Source organism: Mastigoproctus giganteus, chromosome 1 (assembly GCF_048544385.1).
Source record: "Mastigoproctus giganteus isolate SK-2022 chromosome 1, ASM4854438v1, whole genome shotgun sequence".
Taxonomy (NCBI): Eukaryota; Metazoa; Arthropoda; class Arachnida; order Uropygi; family Thelyphonidae; genus Mastigoproctus; species Mastigoproctus giganteus.
The window spans coordinates 222,263,407-222,280,672 of NC_143575.1; the positions used below are offsets into that span (position 1 = coordinate 222,263,407).

Sequence of the window (17,266 nt, forward strand, 5' to 3'; positions counted from 1 at the left end):
CTGTCAAAACTCCAATCCATTAGCTTGTCCTCATCTGTGTCTGATGACGAATCGCTGTCTTCATATATTGCCTCGTCCTCAATCTTGATATTATCCCAGGATCTTTTCACCCATAGTTGGTTTCTTCACTCTTCCTGCTGGTGTCAAATTTTCCCCAGAAGACTTCATCCATTGGTTTCATTCATCTCTCATGGCAGCTTTGAAGGGTTTGTTAATGCTGACATCAAGTGGTTGGAGCTGGGAGGTCAAGCCTCCAGGTTGAAAAACAAAACTTGACGGCAAGTTTTGTTTTTTGCTCTGCAGCAATCTTCTTTATGTTTTTTGTTGTGTGTGCCCTGAACTGATCAAGCACCAATAGGGCAGGTTTGCGTATGAGCCCACCTGGTCTCTTGCTACAAACTTTCTCAAACCAGATCTTCATCCCATCCTGATCCACCCAACCCTTGTCATGAACGTGAACAATCACTCCTCGAGGAATGTCTTCTTTTGCTTTTGAAAATCAGCATAGGAGGCAGCTTGGTTCTGTCGACAACAAGCTAGAACAACTGTATAATGGCTCTTTTCATGTCCACTTGTCTTCACAGTTACAGTTTTCAACAGGGGGACAAAGTCCCCCTGTTGAAAACTGTAACTTTGAAGGGGGACTTTGTCCATATTTGCAATCTGTCCCAACTCAAACTGATGTGTCTTCCGACACTGAATGACAAACGATGAAATTCAAGGACCTTCTGCTCATAGCTTTCAGGCATCTTTTGGGCAAGTCTGGTGCATGTACGCCTGCTTAGTCCATTCCGTTTCATGAACCTGAAGCACCAATTGTGTCATCCTCTGAAATCAGTAACTTCTTTTTCATCAGCAATTCTTGCCTCATGCTGAACCATCTTTGTGGACACAGGAATTCCAATTGCCCTTTGCTCTTCAATCCATATCTTCAATTCCCTCTCTGAATCAGACCATTTTGCTGACTTGTCTCTCATGGCCTTCTTCTGCCGTGGCGTTTTCAATAGGGTTTCTTCTTCCCGTAGCCAGTCTCTGATTGTTTTCTCAGTTGGAGGAGGACCAAACTTACGTTCAGCAGCACGATTTCCATTTACTTTTGCAAACTGGATCACTTTTAACTTGAATTCAGCATTGTACAAAAATCTTTTCTGAGCCATTTCTGGGCAGAACGTAACATAATATACCGGTAACAAGTGCAAAACAATGAGCGCAAAGACAACAAGCGTGAAAAATGCAAGTAAAAAAAGATCTACAACCACTGTATAAGATGCACCCAGTTTTTAGACCCCAAATTTTTCGAAAAAAGGTGCGTCTTATACATGGGGAAATACGGTAACTACAGAAGTACCTACTTACACTTTTCGCCTAATGACAAGGAGCAGAGTCGTGTTACTTGGCAGGTTAAAATGGTCTCTAATGGTTGGCAGCAATTTGCCTTCCAGTATAGCCAGGTATCCATCGGCATTTAAGGAACCTTTTATAAACTGCAGGTGACCTACTTTGCAATACGAAATGCAGCCCCATATCATTTGGCTGGTAGGGAATTTCACTGTAGACACCATACAGTCTGGATGGTATTCTTCACCACATCTACAGTGAATCGTTTGTCTCTCATCAGAGCCATGCAGGTTGAATTTCTTCTCATCTGAGAAAATAACTGACTTCCACTGCTCGGGGGTCCATTTGACATGCTCCTTACACCAAATCAATCGGGCCTTTTTAATTTTTTGTGTGAGGATAGGCTTCTTCTTAGGACAATGGGCCACAAGTCCATTTTTGAAGAGGGGTCTTCTGACTGTTACTGCACTTGCTACCACACCTGTATGTCCTTCCCATTCTCTTTTTAGCTCAGACAAAGAAGCTTTACGGTTTTTAAGACATAAGTGCTTCAAAATGCGGTCCTGCTTTGGCATAGAGACTCATTTGTGTCCGGTTCCTTTTTTCCTATCAGCAGAACCAGTATTCCTGAGTTTGGAAAGAAATCTACTCACTGTCGACTGATTACAAGACACTCTATAAGCAATATGACGGGAAGAACATCCTTCCTCACATAAAGCAACAGTAGCACTCTTTCTTCGTGGTGTCAACTGCATGTAACACCATCCTGACACAAGCAAGGAATGACTGCAACTCTTGCAGAGTGTGCTTATATAGCTGAAAGTAACAGATGATGCAATATTACATCACCTACACGTATCAATCTTATCTGATGCAATATTGCCACATATTTACGTTATTCAAATAACAATTAAAATTTTAAGAGGTGATGCACTTTCTTTGAACACCAGTGTATATATCCCCAACCCCAGAGAAAAATCAAACTTTTACAAAAAAAAAAAAAAAAGGTAGAAGATATTCAGTAACATTTTTATTAGCAGGGCACAAAAATACACTAAAAAATAAAAGCAGTGTTGTACAGTGTAATTAATAGTGGGGACTGGATTTTTTGTCCCATTATCAGAGGCAAGAATTGGTGATTCTTAAAATAATATTTTACAGAGCTGAAGCATTGTCTATTTAAAAATTTTTCCTGTAAGGTGCCAGAGCTAAGTACTGCAGGTTTAATCACGGCTGTTTTATTGCTTTATTTACAACAGTACTACATGTATATAGTACTGTTGCTATACACTAGAAAATTGTTTAGAATTTACACCAAATTTAACTAGGACACGAGACATCAGTATAATATATCTGCAAACTGTGTTTATTCTATGATTGGATTTTTCATCCTTTTTTTTTTGTCAGGATATAAATACATTGTACTCCAAGTGCATATTACATCAATAAATATTATTTTAAAAATGGATTCTTCACCATGTAACCTTGTAAAATTTTACTGTTTTATCTAAGAATTAATTATCTATTTAAGAACTTCTATAACATATAATGCTACATAAAACTAATAATATCAAAAACAAGTGTCACAATTTTTTTACCTGGCCTTAGTGCTACTAATGAACAGTGTTGGTCCAACCAAGCAAGAACTGTTTTGCACAATTCATCAACACTAGTAGTAGATACATTACTATTATAAGTCTCCAGAAGTGGCTCCAATAATAAGCTGAACTAAATTCCAGTTAAGCCAAAGGAAACAAATTAATAAAAATTCCAGATATAAATATAACTATACTAATAAGGTAAGCATATTAAAATTCCCCCCCCCTCCCCCTATTCTTGGTGAAAATAACTTAGCAGAATTCATGTTAATATGTATTGGTTTCAAGTAAATAGTTAAGCTGGGCAATAAATTAAAGGTAAATGACTGATGACTACTTTTACAAAATTCCACTCCCCCCACTCATAAGCAGATCTGAAACTTGCTCTGTCTGAGTGGACAGATCCAGCCACCTGAAGCTGTCCACCATACCTACATTTTTAACATCATTACTAAGCCCCCATTTTGCAAAATTCCACCCCCCACTCATAAGCAGATCTGAGTGGGGGGGTGAAATTTTCTTGCCACTAAGAAATTATAAAATATAAATAAGTTAACACAAATGTTAAATTTTAACACTTAATGGTTAATCCAGTTTTAATCTGATTCCTTTAATCTGTCACATTGTAAGTAAATGGAGAATCTTGTTAATATATTTCAAATAAATACACACACAAAAAAAAAAAAAAAATTTAAATTTTCTGGCAAATTCAACATGGCTGATGAGGAGAGAACACACATGAATCCACCATTTCAACTGGAGAAGAGGTATATCCCATAATCTAACTTTCCTGTACATCCCAAAGGTGTTCATTTACATTTAGTACTCTGGACCAACCAGGAACATTACTGGATTTGATTTTCTTCAAACTAGGTTTTTATATTGTTTGCTATACACAATAGAGCATTATTGTGCTGAAACAGGAAGGGCCCATTTCCACAGAAGAGTGCATCTTGGAATTGGCTATCTAGGAGACATGTTTTTGCTTAACCAGAGAGGTATTGTGAAAATAGTCAATGTCAAAAGATACCAAGATGCCTTTGTATTAATTTGCACATCTTGTAATCTCAAGGTTAAATCTTGACTGTTCTTCAAGGTACATTGGTTTCTAAAGATTATTTGGGAGAGCTGTACAAATCATTTTGAAATCTTTTGTTCAGGATGAAGTCTACCACTAATGATTGATCTGGCTAGAAAATCAGTTTATGTACCAAATAGATGTTGGCAAATAGATATGGTGCTTCTGAGCTGTTGGGGTTCAATTTCTTGTGTAGCACCTCACCTATATATTTATGGTCAAGCATTGATCAACTTTCTTCTCTGACTGGTAGGGTCAGTTTTCAAATGTTTGTATGTGCTGGAGTCTTTAAGCAGGTCTTGGACTTTTCCAATGTACTCTGGTGCCTGTGGTGTTCCCTTTATATGCTCTGGAAATATGGATGGATTTGTCTTTCTTTAGGCCAGCTAGTGTTGTTTGCTCTGAGGTTGGCAAATTGTTGACCTTCCTGAAGATCTTGTAATCTGTGTTTTGTAGCAATTATATGGCTGTTAGGTTTTTAAATTTTCAGTTAAAATTTAAATGCTGTTCAAAATTAGTGCCCCATTTTGCTGTGGTAAACAGAAACAGAAATGGTTTTCTGTGTGCAGGGACCCCTGCATGCACAGGTCAGAAAGAACAGAAATTTCCTTTATAAGGTGTAAGAGGGGATGAAAGCTGGTTTTATGATTATGGCCCAGAAACAAAGCAGTCCTTCCAGTGGAAAAGTCCACCTCCACATCCAAAAATGGCAAGGCAATCAGATCTAATGTCAAGAGCATGCTGATTGTTTTTTCTTCACCAATGAGGGAACTGTTCATCAGAAGTTCCTTCTGCCAGGCCAAATTGTAAATCATCAGTCCCATACCAGGGTCCTAAGGCATTTGAGAGAGGATACTAAGCGAAAATGCCCAGACAAATGGTACACTTACGATTGGCTTCTACAATCACAATGCAATTTTTAGCCAAAAACAAAACAAAGATAATGGTTCCACACCCTCCTTATTCTCCTAACCTGGTGGTGCCTGTGACTTTTTCCTCTCCCCAAAATGAAAAACCATTAAAAGGATGAAGATTTGAAGACATAGCGAAGATTAAAGCTGAATTGTAGAAAGTGTTGGACAGCATTACAAAACAAGAGTTCCAGGGATGCTTCAAACAGTGGGAGCCTTGGGATTGATGTATAAATTCTGGAGGGGTTAACTTTGATGGGGACAATGCCAACATGCAACTAATGCAAGTCTAAATTATTGCCATAGTCGGGAAACTTTTGGCTCACACATCGCATATATATATGTGTGTGTGTGTAAACACACATGCAACAACAGTCACCAAGTGTTGTATCTGTCATGTATCTTCTGATCTTTTTCAATGTACTCTTTGGTGTTTATAATGACTGCAGTGTTCCCTTTATGTGCAGTGATTATGGCCATACCATTCTTTCAACAGCTGATAAAGAAGCACATCACGTTGAAACTTATTAAAATGTGTATTATATTTTTATTGCTTTTAATTTATTAATTTTCTGTTTGTTCTATGACTTATATGCTTAATCTTTATATCTTAACTGTGTATAATTTCAATAAAGTTCTTATTCCTCCAGTTTCATAACAGCAGCAAGATTTGTTTAATAATATGCTTCTTCTCTCTATGCAAAGGGTCTTTTTTCCAATATGTTTAGGAAGGTTAAGTATGATTAATGTAACTCCAAAGAGGAAGAACAGCTGGATTCAAAAACAGTATTAGAAAAACATGTGCATAAGATCAGGTCCAGCTTTGATTTGGGACAAATATATTAAGATGTAGGCCAATTTAAGGACAATAAGAAAGAGGGAAGAAGGAAAAAAAATTAATCAATACTCCCTTAAACTTTCTTTTGAAATAATTTTTGGAATTTCATACTAATGTTGGATCTCTTGTATCCAATATGCTAACATGATATTCCAAACGTGAATACATGTGAATTATAAGATGGTATATAATGGTCACCCTGTTCATCATTCATAACACCAGTTCTTCCTGCATAATGAATTTAGTACTGGCAATGAATAGATAAATGTACAGTATTTTACTATGGGGGTTGAAAAGTTTGAGGGGGTGAAAGTTTGTGGCCGGAGTATGAAAGAGTAGTGGTAGAATGTTAAGAAAAGTTTCTGCACTTAATGTATAATACTTCAAATAGTAACCTATCAAGTTTCAGTAATGCCTTTTTTCAATTACAGGTCCAGAAGTCAACAGTTATGTGAATGAGGAAAGAAAGATCGACAAAATAAGTCACCATGCAGTCATCTAATATTTGGGAAAAGGGGATTAACGCCAAAAAGTGATTCATAAGGATATGGCTACAACATTGGGGGAGAATGCCCCTTTCAATGCCATGTTTAACCAGTGGGCAGCAGAATTTAAACAAAGAAAGATAACTCAAACTGTGGAATATCTGCAACATCCATCACTCCAGAAGTTGTTGACAGAGTGCATGAAGTGGTGATGAGTGATTGACGAGTGACAATGTCTTTGGCACCTCATATGAACATGTGTATCACATAACAGGAGTTCTCATTATGAAAAAGGTGTCAGCACAGTGGGTCCCAAAATTTGTTCACAGCAGATCAAAAATGCACAAGAGTTGTCAAGTGAACACTGCATCGTTTTCAAGCAGGTCCAGAAAATTTCCTTGCAAAGTGTGTGATCATAGACTCACTTTCAGCCAGAGACAAAGGAGCAGCCAAACAATGGAAACACTGCTCTTTTTCCTCTCCAAAGAGAGTCAATTCCTTTTGCTAGCAAGGTGATAACATTGGTTTTTTGTGATGCTGATGTGGTGTTGTTAGTAAGTAGATTACCTTCAGAAAGGCCCAGACAGTCACAGGGACATATTACACAGACCTCGTTAATTGTTTGCATGAAAACATCAAAGCAGCCTTGTTCCATCAGGATCAGGACCAGCACAGCCACTGCCATGGCTCCACTCTTTGAAATCGTGGATCATATCCCATATCCACCAAATCTAGCACTATCAGGCCTATTTCCTAATTTGAAAAAATACCTGGCTGGCATCCATTTTACCACTGACAGTGACGTTACTGCTGCAGTGGGCAGCAGAATTCCTGGAGGTCTAGAGAACTTTTTTCACAACTCGAATTAACACACTGCAGTGGCAAAAGTGTATTGAGTTCAAAAATGTTGAAATTATCACTCTCAAATAAATCCTTCATACTCAGGTGACAAATTTTCAAACACTCCTTGTAGTCTTATTCTTGGGCATTTACTTGGGAAGTGGCATATTCACTATACTGTCATGTGTTTGTGCTTTCTCTAACAAAAATGATCATAAATATTTGTAATATTGAAAGATAATAAATTTTAAGCATGAAACATGTACTTATATTTTAGGCTGGATTAATTTATCAGCAGAGAAGTTAATATTTATATTATGTATTATAATTTATATTGAAGGATACAATCCAAAACTTCCAGTTTTGTAACGTTTGATGCTTGACATATTCTTCAAACATTTCTTTCAATCTATTAGTCCTCTGACAAGGCACAGGGGCTCCTGTTGCAGGCAGTTGATTCTGAAACATACTGAAAAAGGTTTGTTTTGAAAAAACTACAATAAAACATAAATAGATTTCTAGAACTGTGCACATAATTTACAAAAATGTCCAATTAACAGCAATGAAGTACTGCTTTTATTTTGAATTTACATGACCATAACAATATTTTCACATAGTATAAATGATTATCCTGTGGTTTACAAGATTTTTATTTTTTATGAAAACCCCAAACACGAAAGGTATCAAAACCTATAGTACTTAGTACCGTACAGGGGTTGAAGGAAAGGGAGGGATGCCAGAAACTTTGCTCTGGAGACTAAACATGGGTTTTGCCACTTCAAGCCTGCAATAAGCAAAGTGGCGGTACTGCACTGGTTGATTAAGAATCATCTACCACCTAGTCTTAGTATTAGTAAGTATTAGTACTAGTAGTACCATACATGGGTGGGGGAGGGGGTGCCGGGAATGCTACTCTAGAGACTAAACATGGGTTTGCTTAAATTATTATTATAAATAGTGAACATTAGTATCAAATGACAATTAAACCAGAAATTATTATACATGGTGTCCAAAAATATATGCAAAAAATTCTGATATATCTAGGGAACAAAGAACATTAAAAATTCAAACATGTCCGCTTCTGAATGGAGTTATTCTGAATGGCTGTTTGAAAGAAAAAAAAAGAAGTCTATGGAGTTTTGGATGGTAAAAATAATAGTTCTTTAAAGATAAAAAGATCAAAGAGAAGTTACAAGAAGGCAACTACTTCACTCTTTGAATTGTCTTATTTTAAGGAGATAATTCTAAGAGCAAAGTGGGTAACTACAAGCCAGTCAGTCCGACTTCATGGAGGCAACGATCAAGAAGTTTAGTGTGTGATTAGTGATGCTGAAGTTATTGCAGAAGACTTTTATTATAAAAACTTTTTAGCCTAATAACAAGTAATGCCCATGGGGTTGGATGGTCATAAACATGGAAACTTCGTTTTTATGCTGACAAATGAAAATACATGGTTTTACAATTGGGAAATAACTCCAAAATAACTTATACACTAGGAGGAGTTGAATTAAGGGCAGTAGAGGGAGAGAGAGAGATTTGGGGGTTAATGATCCAGACAGGAATAAAGTTCTCCATATAAAGTAGACAAACAGCAGGGAAAGTCCATGATGCCCTATCAACAATTTATTGAGCATTTGCTTGCAGAGATATAGAAGTTATAATTACACTGCATAAGACAATGGTAAAATCACACTTGAAATACTGCTCCTTAAAAAAAAAAAATAAATTCTTGAAAGGGTCCTAAGATGGGCAATATTCCTGGTGCAATTGGTTAAAGGATGTCCATACGAGGAGAGACAATAGCCATCAAATCTATAATGACAAGGGCATCAAAGCTATAATGCAACTATATGAGTTATTAAATTTTGTAATTAGGTACATTAGAAGAGATCTAACGTAAGGTTTATAATGCTCTGGAAGTGGACAGTAACATGAACGAAGGTGAAATGTTTATAGTTATAAATGATACTAGAATGAGAGGACAAATTTTAATTACAGAGGATTATAATAGATTGTAGGAGGTTTTCTTTCAGCCAGTGAATTATTAATTACTGAAATAAGATGCCTCTGTGAGAAGTCAAACACATAGGTAGTTAATTATCATTATTTTTTTTATGCTGCTAAAACCTAGGACTTCTGTGCACTACATAATAATAATAATAATACAGATGCATTTTCAGAGTTTTAAAACAAATTAATGAAGTTTATGACCATAACCAACAACTCTGAAAAAAGAAAATATTCATCTTAATTTGCTTTAAGCTAAAGTTTGTAATAACTGGGAGCAAAGTGGAGGAGAAGTTGTTGAAGTTAAACATAAGAAAGGCACCTGCGGTGGATGGGATCTACCCAGTTATATTAAAGGAAGTGGCAAAGGAAGTAAACAAACCCTTAGCCATAATTATGAGAGCATCCTTGGAATCAGGGGAAGTCCCCACAGACTGGAGATGTGCAAATGTATCTCCAATTCACAAAGGGGAATCAAAAGGTGACACGAGTAATTACAGACCCGCTAGTTTGACTTCTGTTCCAGGGAAAATAATGGAGTTGCTGGTTAAAGAAGTATTGCAGGATCATCTAGACAAGACTGCAGTAATAGTCCAGACACAGCATGGGTTTGTTAAGGGGAAGTCATATCTGACAGCCTGACTGCTGAATACGGTCGATCTGCCAACCCGCACTGGACCAGCGTGGCAGATTGTGGTCCATTTCCCTCAGCATGAATTGTTGAGGAGGCTTCCATCCTGCAGTGGGTTGATAATGGCTGCACTTTACTTTTTACTTACTTTACATATCTGACAGGGCCTGGGTGCCAAGCAAATTCGAGGTCAAGAGATATTTCTGCGATCCATAGAGTGGATCCATGAAGCTCTTCAAAAGTGACGGAAGTTATTTCTAAGTTCCTACTTTTCTCTTGGCAATCTTTTTATTTAAAACCGTTTTGTACTTGAAAAGCCACAAGTTAAAACACAAAAAGGAAACCCACCTTTTTTTATTTATCCATATATTTCTAGTTCACTAACCAACTAACACTTTAACCGATTGGCCTCCTAGTGGCACTGCTCCTGCCTCCCCGTGGCGCGGCCAAAAACCTTGGCAGATAAGTCCTCTTGCCAAGGGCTAAAAGGAGCAAACATAGTAAATACAGACCATGTAGACATGGAAAATGAAAACCCAAAGAGACAGAAGATTGACCGGATGGAGCACCCCTGCCCATCTTTCTTAATCTTCCACTCTTTAAGTGGTCAGCCTATGAGTAAATTGTCTTCCTTTTTTATACAGAAACATCTGGAGAGTATTGCAGGATCTCTCAAGACAGTGAAGAGACTGCAATCAGGAGATCTTTTAATAGAAACCACGAATCAAAGACATTCTGAAAAGCTTTTACAACTAACAAGCTTTGCTGGCATTCCTGTAAAAATATCTCCTCATGCAACCCTAAATTCATCTAAGAGTATCATATCTAGTTGGGATTTATTAAATGTCACTGAGGAAGAAATAACCCAAGAACTGAATTGAAGCAAAAAGAATAATGATTAAAAAAGATAATCAACTGGCATGTACCAGAAATATTATTCTTACCTTCAATATGCCAAACTTACCCTCCTCTGTAAAAGCAGGTTATTTATTTTGTTGCATTCGCCCCTACATTCCCAACCCTTTAAGATGTTATAAATGCTAAAAGTATGGCCATTCTCAAACTGTATGTAGAGGAATTCCTGTCTGCCCCAACTGTGGGTCCTCAGACAATATACAAAATGACTGTACAGCTACAGAAATGACATGTCCAAATTGTAAAGGTGACCACCCTGCACCAAGACACGTGAAAAGTGGAAAACCGAGAAAAAAATAGTAAAATAAAAGGCTGAGAACAAAGTCAGTTAACAAGAAGCGAGAAAACTAGTTGCATCAACTATAAATCAAAACATTACCTATGCAAATGCTGTAAAAAAAATATCAAGCAGTCTCCGTTGAAATTGATGTCACAGTTCCTACTAATAAATCAATTTCTGATTGGGCTAGAAATATCCTCTCTGAGCTACAACCAACTGTATGCAAGCAACAATCCAAGACCACAGACCAAGCAAATAATACTCTCTGACAATACCAGCGGCATCTCCTCCTCCAGTGATTGCTACTACATCTCGTATTACAAACTCAAATGCTATGAAAAATATTCAGAACACTGGTAGCACATCTATACAGGAAGATCCTATTTTAGAAATCCATGCCGAAAAAAACTGGACACTGGTTGGTCAATTTTCCTAAAAAGAGACAAACAAAAATTGCAATGTCATAAACCAGTCACCTTCAAAAAGCAGTCAGAATGAGCTCCATCAACTAAACACAAATAATGCCTTGTATTTTGCAATGGAACTGCAGAGCTTTCATTGCAATACAGATGATATCCAAGATCTAATTAATCGACTTTCTCCAGTTGCCCTTTGTCTTCAGGAAACTTACCTAACCTTGCAAATTTCTCCTTCAATAAAGAACTATTGCTTTTATCGAAGAGATCGTAATACAACAAATGCTGCCCATGGTAATTAGTATTAGTAACGGCCGCATGGTGCAAGAAAGCCTATGGCTTATGCTGCACCAGCCAAAGTAGTAATGTAGCAATCCTGATAAATTCAAAGATCCCAATTAAATATGTTCCACTTCAAACTGAAATAGAAGCTGTTGCTGCGCATATAACTCTCCATATTGCAATAACACTAGTATCAATCTACTTACAGCCAAACCATACTATTTAAAAGATCTTGAAGACCTCCTTATATAGATACCTCCACCTCTCTGTATGTTAGGGGATTTCAATGGGCACCATCCCTTATGGGTGATCCTAAATTAGATAGACGGGGTTAACTCATTGAAAGCTTTTCAGAGGCACTAAACCTCACCATACTCAATACTGGCACACATACTCACGTTCAGCTCCCAACTGGACATACCTCAGCAATAGATCTCTCCATTTGTTCTCCAGTACTGGTCCTGACCATAGAGTGGTATGTTATAAATGATCCTATGGGTAGTGATCACTTTCCAATCGTATGTAACCTATAAATAGTACAGACTCCTCCAGCTCAACCCTGCAGAAAATGGAAATTTGCCCAAGCAAACTGGGAAAAATTCCAGTCATCAATATCTTTTGATGAGGAAAAAATCTGTCTCCAGCCTATCGATGATGTGACAGAATATATCACGTCACATCTCCTAATTGTGGCTAAAGACACAATACCACTATCAAATCCCTCGGGCTGAAAGCATAATAATTATTGGTGGAATGAGGAATGCACAAAAGCAAAAAAAATTAAGCCTGGAATTTGTTTCAGCAATATCCAACGACAGCCAATCTGATAAATTATAAGAAGTCAAAGGCAAAAACACGTTTCATACAAAAGCAAGACAAGAAAGAGTCCTGGACCTGTTTTGCATCAAGCATTAACAAAAAACACTGACACCAAAATAATATGGAAAAACAATTAGACAGCTTTCTGGTAAGTTTCCTACCGTACCTTCTCCAATCCTTTCCTGGAATGGAGGAGATCTATCTAGTCCTTTAGATATTGCAAATGCTTTGGGCAACACTTTTGCTGAAGTCTCAGTGCATTCAGCTTATCCAAAGAAGCTTATCAATCATTCCAAAGAGTTAAAAACACTGCAGAACAGCTTTCTATTAACTTTCAAACTGCTCTCCTTCTGCCATATAATAAACCTCTGCAATACTTTGAACTCTCACATGCCACTAGAACAGATGTGATCTATTATGTCATGCTACAACATCTTGAAGACAAAGCTTTGTGCCTCCTCCTGGTCTTTTACAACCGAATTTTTCTAGAAAATGTTTATCCAGCTTCTTGGCATCATTCTGCTGTTTTGTCGTTCCTAAAACCTGGAAAAGATCCAACCAATTTCCCCATAGCTATAGGCCAATATCCCTCTCAAGCTGCCTTAGCAAAATACTCTAAAAAAAATTGTCCATCGACTCATCTGGATCACTGAGTCCAAACAGTTAATGAGCCATAGTCAATATGGCTTTTGTCAAAACAGGTCATGCTTGGATCTTATGGTTAAGGCTGAATTTGCCATTTGTAATGCCTTTGTTAAACATGAACATCTAGTAATGGTTTCAATAGATATAGAGAAGGCTTTTGACACTACCTGGCAGCATGGTATACTTAGAAATCTTTACTCTCTTGGTCTGTGGGGGCAACCTTCCTATATTTGTGAAGAATTTTCCACATACTAGATTGTTTCAAGTTCGATACCAACGTGCCCTTTCTGCAACTTTCATTCAGGAAGAGGATGTTCCACAGGGATCAGTACTGAGTGCCACTCTTTTTGCTCTTAGACTAGATTCTATCACTAAACTTCCAAATACTGTAGAGCATTTAGAAGTATTTGGCAGATATCACTAAAAAAAAATACAGCAATGGGCCAGCATCAAAGTCTATCGACTTTCGCAGCAGAAAACAGTTGCTATCCATTTTTGTAGACAGTGACAGTTTCATCCAGATCCTGAGCTTCAAATGTCTAATATCTCTATCCCAGTCACTAATAACATCAGATTTCTATCAATCATTTCAGAATAATTTCAGAATAATCGAATAACCCTGTATAATCAAAGTCGGGAGGTACATACTGCCTGTCTAAAAAAGATAAACATACTTAGAGCACTATCTGCCCTAACATGGAGTGCAGATCGTGCCTCCCTACTTCGATTATACAGGGCATTAATCAGAATGAGTGCATTACGCTGGCTTGAGCCAGTTCAACATAGTGCATTGAAGATTGCACTTGGTGCATTCAGAACATTGCCAGCACACAGCCTTTACATTAATGCTCACAAGCCCCCCCTGCTATCTTTACGTAGGAAATCACTATTGCTAAAGTATGCTGTCAAGATACAAAGTTGTGCCTCTCATCCCATTCAGTCATACCACCATTAGAAAACCTCTACAGAAATGCTAAAGTACGCTGTCAAGATACAAAGTTGTGCCTCGCACCCCATTCAGTCATTCCACCATTAGAAAACCTCTACAGAAATAAACCCAGCATAGTAAAACCAGCTGATCTTTGACTTCTTGAACTGATGCAGGTTTGGAATACTTTCATCCATTCTGTACAACCGGTAGCAACTTGTACTCAACCACCATGGGTTCCACCTCCTATACTGACCTGTGAAACTTACCTCTGTCAATGAGGAAAGAATATTTTGCAAGCTTCAAATGTCAGACAACTTCACGCTGTTCATAATCAAAGATATATCAATTTTTTTCCAATATACACAGATGGCTCTAAATCTAATTCAAATGTTGGAGCAGTTGTTTCCAAATATCACAATTTCAGCTTTCCTTCCATCTGAATTTAGTATCTTCTCAGCCGAATTATATGTGATTAAATTAGCTTTAGAAAATCTCTGTTCTTTAAAATCTGTTATTTACACTGATTCCCTCAGCTCAATCTTAGCATTAAGTAATTCTTCAGATAAGTTCACCCTATTCTTGATGAAATTAGAAACTTGTTACTGTATATTGAAAAATGTTACCAACTAGTCACCTTCTGTTGGATTCCAGCACATTCTGGTATTTTGGATAATGAACTTGCCAATAAAGCTGCAAAAAATCCAACCACCTTAGATTTAATGAATATCCCAGTTCCAGCATCAGACTATGCACAAATCAGTCATGCTGCATGTCTATCAGAATGCAAAGCAATCGGGTACTGTCGAACTAATAAACTCTTGCAGTTTAAATAGGATACAAAAATTTGGCGCTCCAGTGTCCGTACATCAAGATGAGAAGTAGTCCTTTCAAGGGCAAGAATAGGTCATACTCATCTGACCCACCTTTATTTACTCACAGGAGACGATCCACCACATTGTTATATAAATCTGACTGTTAAACACATTCTCATTGATTGCCTTTACTATAGACAAGACAGAACATCAACCCTTCTATCACTAGTAAATCTTGATGAACCAATAAATTTAGAGAATCTCATTGGTGACAATGCAAATATTTCAGAAATTTTCAACTGCCTCAAGCAAACTGGACTTTTTAATCATTTCTGATTTTACAAAAATTTCTCATTTCCTTATATTATAAATGAATAGGTACATTATACCACAGCAGCATATGCATAACAATAACATCATGTCCGACAAATTTTATTTGATACTATGATGTTGTTGTTTTTGGTTTTTAGGAGCATTAGCAACTAAGGCCATATTGCTCCGGGATATGCGGTGGTCATTCCCTGACCTTTCCGCATCCTCCGTATTTGGTGGTGATGGGCTCGAACCCCGGTCTAATCAAGAAGCATTGATACTATGATGTGGTCACAAAGGAGCTGGATGCAAAAAACAATTTTGATACTTGGATTTCAGGAAAGCTTTTGATACTGTTGCACATGGAACACTACTGTACAAACTGCAACAGTATAGCAATAAAGGCAAGTTGCTACAATGGATAAAAGGATGGTTGAGTGGTAATCAACGGACACAGCTCTTCATGGACTAACGTGTGTCCCCAGGGTTCAGTGTTGGGTCCATTGTTGTTTTGTATAGTTATCAATAATATTGACGAAGGTATATCAAGCTTAATGTCAAAGTATGCAGATGATACAAAGGTTGGCAGGGTTGTTAATAACGGTATGCTGCTGCTGTAACAGGATATGGAAAAGTTGGGCAGATGGGCTGAAAAGTGGCAACTAAAGTTTAACATTGATAAATGCAAAGTACTGTATATGGGTAGCAGTAACCCTAGAGTAACATACCAACTGGGTGGTATTACACTCAGGGTAGTGGAGAATGAAAGAGATCTTGGTTTAATTGTGCAATCAGATATGAAGTTTTCTGAGCAGTGCAGACAGGCTACCAGAGTAGGCCATGGGGTTTTGTCAGTTATATACAGGAATTTTGCGAGCAGGGATAAGGAGGTGATTATCCCCTTGTATAAGGCAATGGTCAGGCCACACCTTGAGTACTGCCTACTGGTCTGGAAGCCTCGTTTTAGGAAGGATGTAGAGTTGCTAGAATGAGTACAGAGAAGGGCAACAACTGGTGAGGGGAACAAAGGGGTGCTCTTAAACGAAAGGCTTAAGTTCTGCAAATTGCAGCATCTGGCAACTAGACACCTGCGAGGCGATCTGACTGAGGTGTATAGACCTTGAATGGATTGAGCAGGCTCTGTGCTGATAGAATTCTTCCTCTTTCTCAGATTATAAACCTGAGGAGGCATAAACTGAAATTGAGGAAACTAATGGAATCACTGGTTAAAGATGCATTGCAGGATCATCTGGACAAGACTGCAGCAATAATTCACACTTAGCATGGGTTTGTTAAGGGAAAGTCTTGTCTGACAAATCTGATAGGATATTATGATGTGGTTACAAAAGAACTGGATGCAAAAAATAATTTTAATATCATATACTTGGATTTCAGGAAAGCTTTTGACACTGTTGTGAATGGAAGACTACTGTACAAATTGGAGCAGAATGGCATTAAAGATAAGTTGCTACAATGGATAAAAGGGTGGGCACTGCTCTTTGTGGACTAATGTTATCAGTGGAGTTCCACAGGGTTTGGTGTTGGGTCCACTGTTGTTTTGTATATTTATCAATGATATTGATGAAGGTATATCAGGCTTAGTGTCGAAGTTTGCAGATGATACAAAGGTTGGTAGGGTTGTTAATGACAGTGATGGCAGTGTGCTACTGCAACAGGATCTAGAAAATTTGGGTAGATGGGCTGAGAAGTGGCAACTGAAGTTTAACATTGACAAATGCAAAGTACTGCATATGGGTAGAAGTAACCCCAGAGGAATGGACCAACTGTGTAGTACTACACTTAGGATGGTAGAAAATGAAAAAGACCTGGGAGTAATTGTGCAGTCAGATATGAAGTTTTCTGAGCAATGCGCACAGGCTGCTAGAGCAAGTCATGGGGTTTTGTCAATGATATACAGGAATTTTGCCAACAGGGAAAACGAGGTGACTTTCCCTTTGTAAAACAATGGTCAGGCCATGCCTTCAGTACTGCGTACAGTTCTGGAGGCCTCATTTTAGGAAGGATGTAGATTTGCTTGAGCATGTACAGAGAAGGGCAACAAGATTGGCGAGGGGAATGAAGGGATCCTCTTACCAAGAGAGGCTTATGTTCTGAAAATTGCAGCAGT

General features: G+C 37.8%; 1 protein-coding gene across 2 annotated transcripts in view; it reads right to left on the reverse strand.

The window, feature by feature from the left end:
• Positions 1-17,266, reverse strand: part of Mondo (MLX interacting protein mondo) — a 289,601-nt gene that overhangs the window by 16,208 nt on the left and 256,127 nt on the right. For both annotated transcript variants that reach the window (XM_090376144.1, XM_090376138.1), the window contains exons 16-17: positions 7,434-7,557; positions 2,937-3,066 (exon numbers count right to left, since the gene is read on the reverse strand). In XM_090376144.1, coding sequence (XP_090232270.1) covers positions 2,937-3,066; positions 7,434-7,557 — 254 coding nt within the window. The remainder of the gene's footprint in view (positions 1-2,936; positions 3,067-7,433; positions 7,558-17,266) is intronic.